Source organism: Trichophyton benhamiae, assembly GCF_000151125.1.
Source record: "Trichophyton benhamiae CBS 112371 chromosome Unknown contig01989.5, whole genome shotgun sequence".
Lineage (NCBI taxonomy): Eukaryota > Fungi > Ascomycota > Eurotiomycetes > Onygenales > Arthrodermataceae > Trichophyton > Trichophyton benhamiae.
In genome coordinates, this window is record NW_003315112.1 from 371,686 (window position 1) to 385,261 (window position 13,576).

The 13,576-nt window shown below is 48.3% G+C and overlaps 5 protein-coding genes across 5 annotated transcripts; 3 read left to right on the plus strand and 2 right to left on the minus strand.

Moving 5' to 3' along the window:
* Nucleotides 1-694: 694 nt before the first annotated feature.
* Nucleotides 695-1,519, plus strand: ARB_04839 (uncharacterized protein; the record flags this gene model as incomplete). The annotated part of the gene is made up of 1 exon (XM_003016504.1): nt 695-1,519. One exon carries the CDS (start codon nt 695-697, stop codon nt 1,517-1,519), a length of 825 nt encoding a protein of 274 aa, XP_003016550.1.
* Nucleotides 1,520-1,853: 334 nt separating this feature from the next.
* ARB_04840 (peroxisomal membrane anchor protein, putative) lies at nt 1,854-3,032 on the minus strand (the record flags this gene model as incomplete). The annotated part of the gene is made up of 1 exon (XM_003016505.1): nt 1,854-3,032. One exon carries the CDS (start codon nt 3,030-3,032, stop codon nt 1,854-1,856), a length of 1,179 nt encoding a protein of 392 aa, XP_003016551.1.
* Nucleotides 3,033-4,169: 1,137 nt separating this feature from the next.
* Nucleotides 4,170-4,277, minus strand: ARB_04841 (uncharacterized protein; the record flags this gene model as incomplete). The annotated part of the gene is made up of 1 exon (XM_003016506.1): nt 4,170-4,277. One exon carries the CDS (start codon nt 4,275-4,277, stop codon nt 4,170-4,172), a length of 108 nt encoding a protein of 35 aa, XP_003016552.1.
* A 57-nt stretch (nt 4,278-4,334) lies between these two features.
* On the plus strand, nt 4,335-5,656 carry ARB_04842 (uncharacterized protein; the record flags this gene model as incomplete). Its single annotated transcript, XM_003016507.1, has 3 exons — nt 4,335-5,169; nt 5,226-5,332; nt 5,372-5,656. 3 exons carry the CDS (start codon nt 4,335-4,337, stop codon nt 5,654-5,656), a joined length of 1,227 nt encoding a protein of 408 aa, XP_003016553.1.
* Nucleotides 5,657-6,823: 1,167 nt separating this feature from the next.
* Nucleotides 6,824-13,414, plus strand: ARB_04843 (uncharacterized protein; the record flags this gene model as incomplete). Its single annotated transcript, XM_003016508.1, has 1 exon — nt 6,824-13,414. The coding sequence occupies one exon, from the start codon at nt 6,824-6,826 to the stop codon at nt 13,412-13,414; it is 6,591 nt and encodes a 2,196-aa protein (XP_003016554.1).
* Between the last annotated feature and the right edge of the window lie 162 nt (nt 13,415-13,576).

Genomic DNA, 13,576 nt, shown 5'->3' on the forward strand with positions numbered 1-13,576 from the left:
CCTGTACAAAGCAGACACAGCCCTCAACAAATCTACACTCTAGCACCTTCTCCAAAAGACGAGAAATCCAAGCCGAGACGTTGATGATCGCCACATCCGCGCCTCCATACCGGATCAGCAGGGGGTGACCCAGAGCGGCGATTTCAAATTGTGTCATGGAGATTAAAGAGCTAGCTCAGCCATAGTCATGCCTCCTCATGCTTCCAGCTTGGCCAGCAAACAGTAGAGAAGGGGGAAAATCTCTGAACTGCTGCGCCAGCCGGCAGGAAAAAGGGGAGACCATGCGGTCGAGGTAAACACTGCGCGGCGAGCGGGCTGTGCAAGCTTAGCGCTGAGCAGAATCTTCACTCTGTATGTGGGATCACCGAGGCCAGACGGCTTCCTCACGCCCTGAACGAAACACAGTGGCGCTTAGGCTGGTTGGCTGCGGTCTCAGCCGGTTCCTGGCTCGCTGCCTGCGTCGAGATACTTAAATGTGTCGTTGAAGTTCAAGTTTTTCGACTTTCTTGGATGTTTTTCCTGCATTTTCCAACAACCAAGTCACGGGACCAAAAGCCGGCTTTGCTTCTTCCAACTTCAACGCATCAAAAAAAGGCCGCAGCACAAGACAGAAAAAACATATAAAGGAGAGAGAACGCCGCCAGGATACCAGGACAGCAGAAGACAGAAGAAAAGACAGACAGAGACGGTTAAGATGTCTGGAACCAGCTCTCCTCGCTCTGGCGCTCGCCGCGGCACACCACTATCGATCGAGGTGCCGCCACTGCAGCAACCATCACCTCCATCAAATACCCTCCTTATCACAGACCTAAACGACCTCTCGCTCTTCCAGCCGAGCTCTCTCGACTCTATCAAGGCCCACATCACAGCCACCGCACCACTAAACTCATTCTCCCCTCTGCCGTCCTTCCGGCGCATAGTCTGCTCGTTCCTAACCGTCGAGGACGCCATCAAAGTCCGCCAGCTGCTGGACAGGGAACCGCTACAGGGAAAAGGCCGGGCACGGGTGTACTTTGGCGAAAACACGCCTATCCAGACAGACTCAGACGAGATGAGACGCAGCAATCTTCTCGAAGCACCCCAGTCACAGAAGATGTTCTTTATCAGTCCGCCACCCAGCCCTCCGCACGGATGGATGATGCGCAACGAGGAGCCGCCGAATAAGGAAGTCCATGCTTCTGATTTGGCTGATGCGCTGGGCAGGCTCGGGCGGCTGTATGACTCTGATAGCCATGTTAACGAGTTGGGTCATCGGCCAGAGACACCTGTTTCTCCCACGGATGTGGCTACAGCCATGAACACAGATATGAAGGGATCGGGACAGAGAAGCCGAAGCAGTACTTTGATTTACCACCCAGAACACCATGGAAGCAGCCCGAACCTACCAGCTGTGATGGTTGAAGATACTTCGGTTGGCTCTGACATGGATTCAGACATGGATCTAAGCCCCCTGGATGCTCGGCCAAAGAAAATATATGCACATACTTCTCGCCCTCCAACAGAGTTGATGGAGGAGTGATTGCTACGACGATTGCTAGGATGGTTTCTTACTTTCCTTGTATTTTTTTTTCTTTTCTCAAAGTCCTTTTTGTATCTCTACCATGGTCTATGGAGTTGGTTTCCCTGTGAGCGTTTGGTTTAAATGTGCATTTTTCTATCAAGGCATGGATGCATTAAGTACCTTGCTTTGTTCGTTGGCTTATCTTTTGCAAACCTGTCTCTGCATTATTACTATCCAAATGAAATATTAGATACCCATTCTCAGTTACTTTCAAGTATATTGTATTAACTTTGGATTCCAATCATAAAGAAAGTCATTAATGATGATACAAGTCTATAATGATATACATTGATCACCGCCTCAACCCACCGCTACCAGACGGAAAGTTCCTCGCGCTCAACAAGGTCCCCTTGACACTTCTGATCTCTGCCTTGAAAGCTGCAATAGCCTCGTCCTCACCATTTGCCGCCTTCTTCGCATCAGCGGAGTCATCATACGACCCATATAACGAGGAGGTCAGATATAACGGTGCGCTATATGTCAGACTATCAAGGTAGGTCTGTAATTCTGATAGTCGATCTTTTGCATAGCCCTGTGTACTATCACTGTACTTTTCAGTTGTGACGACACTAGCCAGGCTTGACGAGAGAGACTGCAATCGAGAATGGTGCTCTTCAATAACGGTTTGAGGTGATACTGTCTGTATTTCTGTTCCTACCGCTGTCTGCGAGGGAGCAGTAGGCTCAAGGTCTGTCGTTTGTGTGGCTATATCCCGATGAAACAACTCTGTGGGATCAGATGTAACAGACTCGTTATCATCCTCGCTTTCGTTTTCCATTGATATCCCCTTTGGCCGTGCCGTTGACAACGCTGGTACCTTTGACACGTTGCCTTCAAGCTTCTCGTTTAACACCTTGAGATTCCCCTGCACCGTCTCGGAGAACTCATGTCGAGCACAGTTTAAAGATTCTAGCATCGGCTTAGCGAGGTACTCGCTTGCACCGTAGATGCTGGCTGTGATACCGGCAGTGGCATATAGTGTATATAGGAAGTTCTGGAAAGTGATAAGTGGTGGCTTCGATTGCCGTAGGAGGAATTCGGGATAGGTTATGATTGGAGGTACATCTTTACTCGGTGATGCTGTTGGTGCTGGTGCAGGCGAAGCTGCCACTGGTGACTGCGTCGGTTGACTCGATGCTTCTCCGGCCGTCTCTTTGTTAGACTGCGACTCTGATTCTTCTGTTGAGCTATTGCTGCCAGAGTTGTCGCTCGTGCTGGCGGTGGCCTGGGTGTTTCTGGATATGCCGAGTAGGGTATGTATCTCGTCGTTTGACAGCCCTTTGGACTCAAGGAAGGCGATTTTCTTGTCTGTCGGTGCCTCGGATATGGACTCATCCTGCAGAAACCGTCTGGCCTGCTCGAGAAGCGTGTCTCTGCTCTCCGTCGCTGCCGCTGAGCTCGTGGCTGTGCTGCTGTTGTCTGAAGCCGCCTGCTGCCAGCTCGGTATCGTCGCGTCTTTTGGTCCTGTCATGGTGTTTCTGGACTGCGCGTATAGGTTACAACGTAGAAGTCAGGCCGCCGTAGCTCCGCGTCTTCCTCTTGCTTTCCTTTTGCCTGTATTTCGGTTGTTCTTCGCTCGTCTGCTTCTCGTCTTCTCGTCTTGTTCTTTATATGTATGTATGAAAAGCAGAAGCAGCAACTTTTTACCTCGGCTCGAAGCTTAGGTATGGAGACGGTAATATTACAATTATACTTTTATCTCCGCAAAAATTTAGTTATGACTAATGTATTTTTGTAATTTACGAATACGAAAAATACATCACCAAATGCCTGATTTTGGCAATTTTCAACCTCAGACCAAAAGGATGCAAAAGCCGAAGACTTTGATATCTTGCAATTTTTGGAGGATAGGAGACCCAGAGGCGTAGTCGAGCTGCTTTGGTGACACTGCCCTGCGGCCAGAGAACCCCCCCTGGCTTGCGATTCGCTGCAGGCTTACTCACAGTTTGGTGGCGGACGAGCGGCCTTCGTCTTCTCCCGGCGCATCCCCCAACGACGGACGGATCAGATCCATGACCAGCACAGCGAAAGACCAGTCAAGCGTCTCCGCCAACAGGAAGAAGCTCACTGCCGGTCCAGCGCTCGTACGACTACGACACGGATCCAGCAGCGATGCCAGCCGCCGTACATTCATAGGATAAGGAGGATATAACTAGCAGGTAAGGCAGGCCGATGCACATATAGCACACCTATATTCGTATATATGCCCTGAGCAAGAAGATTCCCCTGATTCCCCTGCCGTCTCCCCACTGCCTCTACCCACCGGAACTGCTTCCTATCTGCTCCCTTTTCTTTTTGGCTGTCCTGGCTGGCTGGGAGTTCCATATCTTTCATCGACCATCCAACAACAAATGCCATGGCCGCGCTGAAATGGGGATTGCAAGGATAGACGGGCATGCTAGCGGCCTCCTTCTAATTATTTGGCCGATGAAGCTCTAGTCCGGCTCTGATGCTTATCGTCACTGGAGCTGCCTTGCTGCCTTCTGCCCTTGTTTTCTAGACTAGAGAGCGGTCGTGATATGCATCTTCCCTCTTGCTGCCTTTCCGCGGGAACTCCAACCTGCAGTAGAGAAAGAGATATTCACCGCGGGTAGAAGTCGCCGCCCCTCTATATAACTTGTTTTCTTTGCATAACACATCGACACATCGTCTTTTCTTCTTCCTCTTCTTCTGCTGCTGCTCCCTCTCCCTCTTCCTTTTCACCGTCAACATCCATCATCACAGAAGAAAGCAAAATTACCCCCGCCAGCAAGCCGATATCAATATACCCAAAATGTCTTCCACTCGCTCTCTTCGCTCTCGTGCTGGTGTCACCAAGTTAACTATGAACGCAGACTCTATCGGCGCGACGTTAAGGTCGAGGCGCTCTACAAGGAATAGATCTACAACTATCACAACAGTGACCGTTTCTCGGTCACCATCTACATCTCCTGAAGGAAGAAGGAAATCAATTCGACTTACCGTCAAAATGCCTGCAAGCAAGCTCCGTGAAGTGACAAATGGAGAAGATGACCTCGACAAGCCTCGTAATATCTTCACAGAGAATGTCATTATGACGGGGCCAAGGAACAGTCGATCCAAGAGGAAAGTCGTGGAGGTGGACTCGGATGAGGACGACGACCCCTCGGACATTGGAGATGAGGAAGATGAAGAAGATGACGAGATTGATGCCGAAGGTGATTCGGACCTGGATGCTGATGGTGAACCCGATATCGATGCTGAGGGCGATATTGATATGGATGATGCTCCACCGGTATCTCCTATCGCCAAACAGGCGGCTTCTAGGCCTACTGTTACAGTCACTCCTGCAGCTGCTACAAAAGTGAGAAAGACAGATTCAAGAGCTACTCTGGAAGATGATGATGATGAAGAAGATGAGGAGGAAGGGCTCTCTGAACTGGAATCCGATAACGATATTGGCGGACAAGATGATACCTTGGGACTTGAAACTAACGATGACGAACCCGAGGAAGAGGAGGACGAGGAGGATGAGTCTGATGAAGAGCTCATGGGTGGAAGCAGGTCAAGCACCCCCGACCTGAGTAAGATGACTAGACGACAGCGTGGCCGTATCGAGCTTGGAGGTGATTTCTTGCAGTTGCCAATGGGTATGAGTCGCTCCTTGCAAAGTAACATGTCTCACCGTGCTAACATCAATGTACAGAACCACAAGTCAAGAAACACCTAACTGCAGAAGAACACGCCATGCGTCGTGCAGAGATGGCAAGAAGAAGGAAGAATCTCAGTGAGAAGCGCAACGAAGAAGAAAAGGTATATAAGCACAAAATCTAACTCCAATCCTGTTCTCAGAAGCTAACAACCCTTCAGATGGATACTATAAATAAACTATTGAAGAAACAAGCCCCCAAACGCCGTGGCAAGATAAGTGCTGCTGAAGCCGCTGGAGAAAGCACTCCTGGTCAACAAGAACCCCAGGAACCTGAAAAGCCTGATCCCACGATGATTAGATGCGTTATAAACCGTAACGGTTACCGCATCGGGGTTCCGAATGAATGGCTTGGTACTCCTGCCGGGAACATATTCGGTAACCCTACCCCTGCCACTCATACCGGAAAGCTTGTTGAAGAGATATAGCTATCTATCTCACTCACCCTGGCTTTCGTCATTTCTGATCCTTCGAGAGCTTTACAGGATACGATGTTTGTGGGTGGTGTTAAGACTGAGGTTCCAGTTACTACTTCGGGAGTACGGCGTTGAAAGGTTGACTGCAAATTATTATGTTATTAATTTAGTCCATGCAAAATTATATGCGTATCACCGTGAATATTTACAACAGTAGCTTCACATATCGTACAGCCGCGCATCATACAAAGGCCGTGCCATCTTTTCAGGTCATGGCCCCTTCTGGGTGCTATCAGCATCGTATACCTATGATCCTTGAATTAAGACAGGGCTCAGACACCAGAGTCAGAGCCAGGTGCAGGGCCAGGGCTACTGCTTGTATAAAACCCCTTCCAACGGATGAGCCTATGCTATCCTGACTTTTTCCTGTCATTTCCACAAAACGGAAGGGCCCGCCTGCTTTGGCCTTTTAGGTGGTTGAATTCGCTGTTGCATCACTCAATCTCTATTCAAAAGAGGAATAACCGGCTTTAATCAATCAACCAAAGGGCTATTCATTTCTGTTGTCCTGTTTTATCCGTTGTGCTGTTTCCAGTCCACCAATTATATATCTGTCGTGTATATGTAGGCTCGGTTTCCTTTGGCCTGGTGCGGATATTAGCCAGTATAACAACTAAACAATGGTATTTTTTTGTTTAACACATACAATGTTCCTAACGTTTTCTGAGTCTCTCGCTCTTGATAAGCAGGTTTGAAAACCATGTAACCTGTCGAGTGGTTTGAGATTAGCAGCTGTCCATCAGCTTCAAAATTAACCGGCCTATCTCACCATTGAGAATCCCCAAGCCAACAGCTAAAGCAACAGGCAAAAGCCCCGCTTTACCAGCCATCCTCAGCTATATAAACAGCTTGTCTGCCGGACAATCGTCGCTCAGGCAAATAGTCCAGCGTCGTCTCCTTCAGCGATGGAATTCTTCATTTATTTTTTTTTTTTTTCGCATTCGAAAAGCCCGAATTTCGTGACGTTGAATATATTACGTAAGCAGATATATACCACTTTAAGTCGCGTCGAACGCGCTTTTCAAGCTTGATGGAGAATCAAACCTCGACCTTTCGACTTTTCGACCTCTGACGCCGTTTTCCTGCTCTTGATGGAGTGAAAGGGATGGGGTGCTGCAAATGGAACAATGGCGTGAACGTGGATATGTTCCTGACTCGGACGAAGGAGACGAATTTGATAGCCAGGAGTTGCTCGGTGGTATTAGTGGTGAGCCGGTGATTGAGGATGACGGCACACATATTGAGGAAACCGGCTATGAGATTCCGCAAGGCGATGATGGGCGAGAGAATAGTGTCGAAGAAGAAACACAAAAGGAAGATGAGGGTAGAGCATTCGACAGTTCTCAGCGTACACATGTCCCGAGTGAGGATGATCTTGATACCGACCCGTTACAGGACTATCAGACTGTATTGCAGGCTTTTCTGAGCCCGAGCAACAGACGAAGACAGAGCCCCGATGGCCCTGAAAACCCAGAGAATACACTCTCTGAGCCGCAACCGCCGTCGTCCCCGGATGAGCTACAATTTGAGGAATTCCGTCAGCAACCACAATCTACCCCTCTCTCCAAAAAGACTGAAGTGCCGGACAATGATATCCCTTTCGATAGTCTGAACTCATCTCCATTGTCATCTGTACCACCACTATTAGAGTCCCCTCGGTCTGGAGAAGCGTCATTGGCACTACCACAAAATGATACGGAACCCCAGCTGCCACAACAACAGGAAACTGTTCAACTCAATGATGAGGACATTGACATGACTGATGCTGGGCTTTTGCAATGGCAGAACCAAAGCCGCCGGAGGGCCCTGAGACAGCGAAATGCAATCCAGCTGCATCCTTATATGTTGGAGAACGCTCAGTATCGATCACTTTTGAGGAATAGAGGTCTGCAACCTGTACGGATTCCTAATAGTGAACCGCGGCCTCAAAAGGCCACAGGGGATAGTCAAAGCTTTGAGTCTCAGGATGAGAATGTTCCTCCGTCAAGTAGCCCTCTGTATCTTCCGCCTTCCTCGCCTGACGTATATGATCAGCCGGGTTTGAGCCAGTCTCTCAGTGATCGTGATACAACTAGCCAGAGAGACGAGTTAAGAGATCTATATGATACCAATTCCCGGCTTCGCTCAGTCAAGCCTAGCCAGGCAGGAAATAAACGACGTAAGCTTTCTCATATAATGGAGAATCGTCGTTCCGGGAACTCATCCCAAAACGCAGGGAATAGGCCCCAGGTTGTTATAAATACCAGCTCCAAATCCAAACAACAGGACGATCTACAAAAATTATACGACATCTTTGACGTACCTCCTTCCCCTCCTTCGTCTGGAGAGGGGTCTTCTGCCTTTCCAAGGGATCCAGATACTTTTAGATTTCCCCCAGGATTTACTCCTGCCCAGCCTAGGAATCAGCTGCAGACTCCAGTATCCGACAAAGTAACGCAGTTAGAACCCCCTGATATCATTTCAAGTGATCCTCCCTCAACCGTTGAGCGTGAGGAAGAAGATGTTACAATTATAGAACAGCCTGAGGACGAATCTTCATCTGATAGCCCCGAAGAAGAATCCTTTATCATTCGACAGATACAGCGACGGATAAAGGGGGTCCTGCCTGCTTCCTTTGCTAGGCTTGACCATGGGATGCATGAGGAGTACAAGAGACAAGCTGCTGAGAGGGAGCATCGAAGAGTATTGAACCGGGAACGGAGGGCTGGCAAAGGGGTTGCACAACCCATATTGAGGCGGGCAGGGTTTGAAAACCAGCAGGAGGCAACTACTCGCTCAAATCCTTTCGACCTGTTCAGCGATTCTGAGTCTGAGGACGATGGGACGCCAACAAGATCGCAGCAGCAAAAGGAACAAGAATTGCGCGAACAAAAACGCCTTGAACACCATTTTGGATTATTTGACGATGACGATGATATCCCGGAAGATAATCGAATTGATTATATGGCCCCCCCGGCCTCCCGTCGATCAACTTCGAAGAAGTCTTCCAGGAGGGGGGAACGCAAAATCCAGTCCTCAGAACGCATTGATGGTGAACACAGGTCAAGCTGGCAGTCACAGCCTCAGAGGAAACGGCAGACAAGAATCACAGATACCATACACACTCGGCGAAAATCACGGCCCAACAAACCTCGTGCACCGAAGCTGGGTATCTTAGATTCGGAGGATGTTAGGAACCAACATGTGAATGCACCGCCACAATTCTTAAGAGTTGCAGCCAGGCAAGCTCGCTCACGCAGAGATAAGGGGCGTCGAAGCCCATCTCGCAAGGTATTGAAACTGGCCACGAAGGCTGATACGCACGATGCAAACGTTGCATTGCGTAACTGGAGGTCAGGAAAATATCAGCCCGCCTCGAGTATAACCTCCGCACGCCCGAGGGCGATACCTAAGTCTCAAAAAAGTGCCCAACCTCCGTCAACCGCTTCAGGCGTTGAAACCCCGGCTGGGAACCCAGCTAGAAGGCCCATATCCATACCTGGGGAAGTCGCCGAACCCATAATCATTGATGATGACGATAACTCAACAGAAAATCCAGCCCGTACCAAGTCAATTAAAAGACAGCAAAGTTTGAAAAACAGTTGGGTGGTCCAACGTCCATATGGCATATCATCCCTTCATAGTCAGGTTCCCCGGCCCGCGCAGCTAGATATTGAGGATATTCCCACCACCCTTCCTGAGCGGCCATCTACATTCCACGGCACCCTTGCAGCTCTTCGCAAAGCATATAAAGCGTCATCCCAGCCCCCGACGTTGACAAGATTCTTAAATGAACCGCAACAACTACAATTACGACAACCTACAGTAGAAGCTCCTGCTCCTCTTCCACAAACTACCAAAGAACCAGAAAAACGCAGAATAACCAAAAAGAAGCGCCAGCCTAAACATATCAACGTTGAAACTATTGAATATCGTCAACCCCCTGACTTCGATAATGTAATTAGTGACACAGCTTCGTTCGCACACCCAGAAGAAGATTACCTTATTACGCTTCCTGGTTTACATCGTCCTGAACGGCCATACCAACTTGACTTCGATACCCATCCACTCTATACTGGCACATATTACCACCAGTCAACATTCATTGGAAGTGGGAAATTTTCTCAGTCTCTACGTCTACCTCAAGACTTAGATATTGACCGTGGACATTCCACTATTCAACATGTAGGTAAAATCTACAACTGGAGTTCCTGGAATGAGATGGTCTCTTCAGAGTTAGGAGAGGTATTTGCTTTCATAGCCTCTCAAACCAACTCAGGAACAAATGATGCCGGAGCTATGCCCACTTCTGCTCCGGATCAAGTGCTGAGATTATACCGGGATATTATTTGCTATGTTTCAGAGCATCTGAGCTTCATAGATCCCATTGATCGTATAAATTTCGTTTCCAGGTGTACAGGTTTTGTTACTCAAATAACCGAGACGTTCATGTCTAGCCCTGACCCTGAAGCAGGGGTAGCTGCTTTCACATCGGGGATTGAGATGTTCAACCTAGTGTTTTTGAACCAATTGTTACAGGTCTCAAAACATGAAACCATGGACTTGGCCAGGGCTCGGCCCGTTGTTGAGTTGATGAAGCTCTCCGGGCAACGGATAATGGATATTATCCTAACTCCTGTTGGTGTACGAAACATTCAACAATTCCTAGAGGATAACAGAAAGCTGGAAAAACGTGAAACTGGAATTCGAGATGAATATCCGTTTGTGGATGCACTTGTGATCGCTCAACGCATTCTCCAGCAGACATCCATCAAGGACATGGGCGTTGAAGCTCAGTGTTTGGATCGGGTTATGGTTCTTGCGCACCATAGCATTGAAGACCTAGAACGAGTCTGGGAAGCGATTTTCATATTGCTCCCTTTCCAGGAAATCGACGAACTGGGGGTCTTTCGGGCTGGGCTACGATTTCAACTACAAAATGACCACTGGGCCGTTGTCAAACAGTTGATTTCCAAAATTTTGGAGTCATACAGGTCAAACCCTAAGGAGCAATGGGCCTTCTTAAACCATTATTTGCGAACTCTCCTGCATCGTTGTTTTATTCTCATCAAATTCTGGGGCTGGCGAAATTGCAAGCTTATCCTCGAGATGCTATTTGATTTTTTCACTGGAAACTCGCTGCATGATCTCGAGAAAGAACCAGTACATGGGTCTCCCTGGTTTATTGACCAGCTTGATTCAGACCCAGTGCTCGAAATAGAAGCATCCGACAGCTGCTTCCGCGTGTTCTTGAAAATTGTCGTGGTGGGATTCAGGTATTTGAACAGTTTACTTGAACCAAAGAAGATTCTCAACTTAGTTTGGCGTCTGCTGCCTAATCATGGCCGAACGTATCCCAAGGAGAAACCTCTACGCGTGGAAGATTTGAATGCGTTGAGAAATCATCATGATCTTCTCTGTGCGTTGTATTGCTGTGCGCCAAGGGGATGTCGGCCTCACCTTACTTCGATCCAGCGTCTGGTGCATCCTCCTACTTCTCATAAAGATGCATGCAGCATCAACATTCACTCTTGGTCAAGGCTGGTCAGGTTCACACTGATCAAGGATGAAAATACGCCAGACCTGGGCAAATTTGCAGAATGGCACGGCGATTTTATTACAGATATATTGAAGTTACACTCTCAAGCTCGGAGTGAAATAGAAATAGAGGCCAGATCTGCCACTTTCTTTCCTCGTCATTACATTGAAGGCGCCATTGCGAAGAATGAGAGGCACGCCGAATCCCTAATAAGCGATGCTCTTGTGTGTATGAAGTCAGCTATCGATGTGGCAGGAAATGTTGATCAGGCGGGGCTATTAATGGAGAAGATGCCTCTTGGAAGGATATTCGGACTTTTCAATCCCACGGTGAAAAGGCGAGATGGGGTTATCTGCCAGGCTTTGGAGGTTTTGAAATCCTTCACCAAAGCTGACGATAGAACAGCTGCTGCGGTTAGTACAGTCGAGGACCCAGACGATCCATCCGAAAACAATGATGAAAGTCAAGATGATTGGCTTGATCTGTGCCAGGAGCAGCTAGAGGTCGCTAGCACCGGCTCGTCGTATCTGAATCATACAATTGCGCCTGCAATTTCTCATTTTGTTTCGACCTGCTTTGGAGTAGATCAGACTCCCGACGATTCAATCCTCGCAAAGACAATTGATTGCTGGCTGGCCGTTGCTCAAATTAGGGTAAAGCATGGTATGCGGCAATGGAGCAGCTACTTCAATAGATACGACCAAGACTCCTGGCCAGCGTTGAAGCCAACAGATCAAACGCGCAAGTTTATGCCGTACTTTATTTCGCGGTTGATTTCAAGTGATCCAACGTCTTATGACGAATGCCGGCCTCATATGCTGACTTACTGGGGCACCTCACTTGTGGAACGGGAGGTATTCTTGAAATATCAACATGAGTTGACGAACGCCCTGCTGAATGAAGATCGCCAGAACCCTCTCTTCAGAAACTTACCATTTGCAGCTAGCGGGACAACTGGCAAATATGAGATAACGTTGATGGATTTCTGTCAACGACGAGTTTCCCTTATTTCCTGCGTGCTACTAAACATGCGGATGCACCTGCCAGAACTTCCGCCTGCCCAACTCAACGCTCCTAATGGATTCGGAGAAACATACCAGGAGATGATACGGGCGATGATGGCGACTATGAAACAAAATTCCGAGGAAGTTGGAAAGGCAGTGGTGCCAGGTTCTTACGTTGACTTCGTTCATAGGGTTGTCGAGCTTCTACAGGTACATTCTGAAGATATATATCCAGTTGACAAGTACTTTATGGATCCAGCATCATTCCCTCTACCAGCATCTGACCCAAACTATGTGGTTGCCAAACTCAAGAGATATGCAGGACGGTTATCTGGTGGTAGCCGGTTTGCAAAGCAGCTTGTTACTTATATCCAAGGCGTGTCCGAAAGAGCAGCGGTCGACGCACAACAAAGTTATCTTGCTGGTCAATTCTACGAAGCCATGTCAGATGCGTCTGAGAGCGGAGGCTACGAGAGACCATCTCTCCGATGCTTTCTTTTGCAATGCGTTATTCCTGAATATGTAGTGGTGTCAGTTAGCAACCCGACGGCGTGGATTGTAGCCCGTCCGCTTATCCAGGCTACGACTCGCGTCTTCTCCAATTTAGTAATGTCTGTCGACTGCACTAAACAGGACGAGATCGACATTGCTATTACCTCAATTACAGCATATTTCGGCGCCGTCTACACTGCCATGCAATATCCCATCAACGATCCAGGTCTATTGCAAGAATCATCTGTGCTACTCACTCTCGCATCCCTTTTCGAGAGCATAATAGCCTCTCTTGCCATGGTGGATTACCTCGACCGACTGGGCCAGGAAGCAACTGATCTGTTATCCTACGTTGAATTTTTCGGGCAAGTCGCTTTATTCGGACTGTCTACTCTCCTCGATCCACCAGCTACTAGGATCCCATACCTCCATGATCTCATCAACTCACTGGAGTCTCAAATTGCCGGCCCTCCAGCCTTCTTCACCGAGTCTCGGAACTTTGCGGCCCGTGAACTAGAATCATGGCTCGAAGACAACTGGGCAGTACATGAAGGGAGGTATTTTGTCCGACGCGGACAACAGTATACAAAGATTGATGTCAACCCTGGCACGTTATCAGTTGAGCTTACAAAGACGGCATTCATACAGACCGTCCAGGCTCTTTTCGGCGCCATAGAGACACTGCAGCTTTTTTAACGGGCGCCAGTTTTGCATTCTCCTACTTCCTGTTTTCTACTACTCTTTCAAGTTTAGCCTTAACGACGTGACGATGCATTTGGGTTTGTTAATAGCGGTAGATAAGAGTCATAAAATAATGTATGTTCATTGGTTTTGAAGACGGGCAAGATGCTCTAGTAG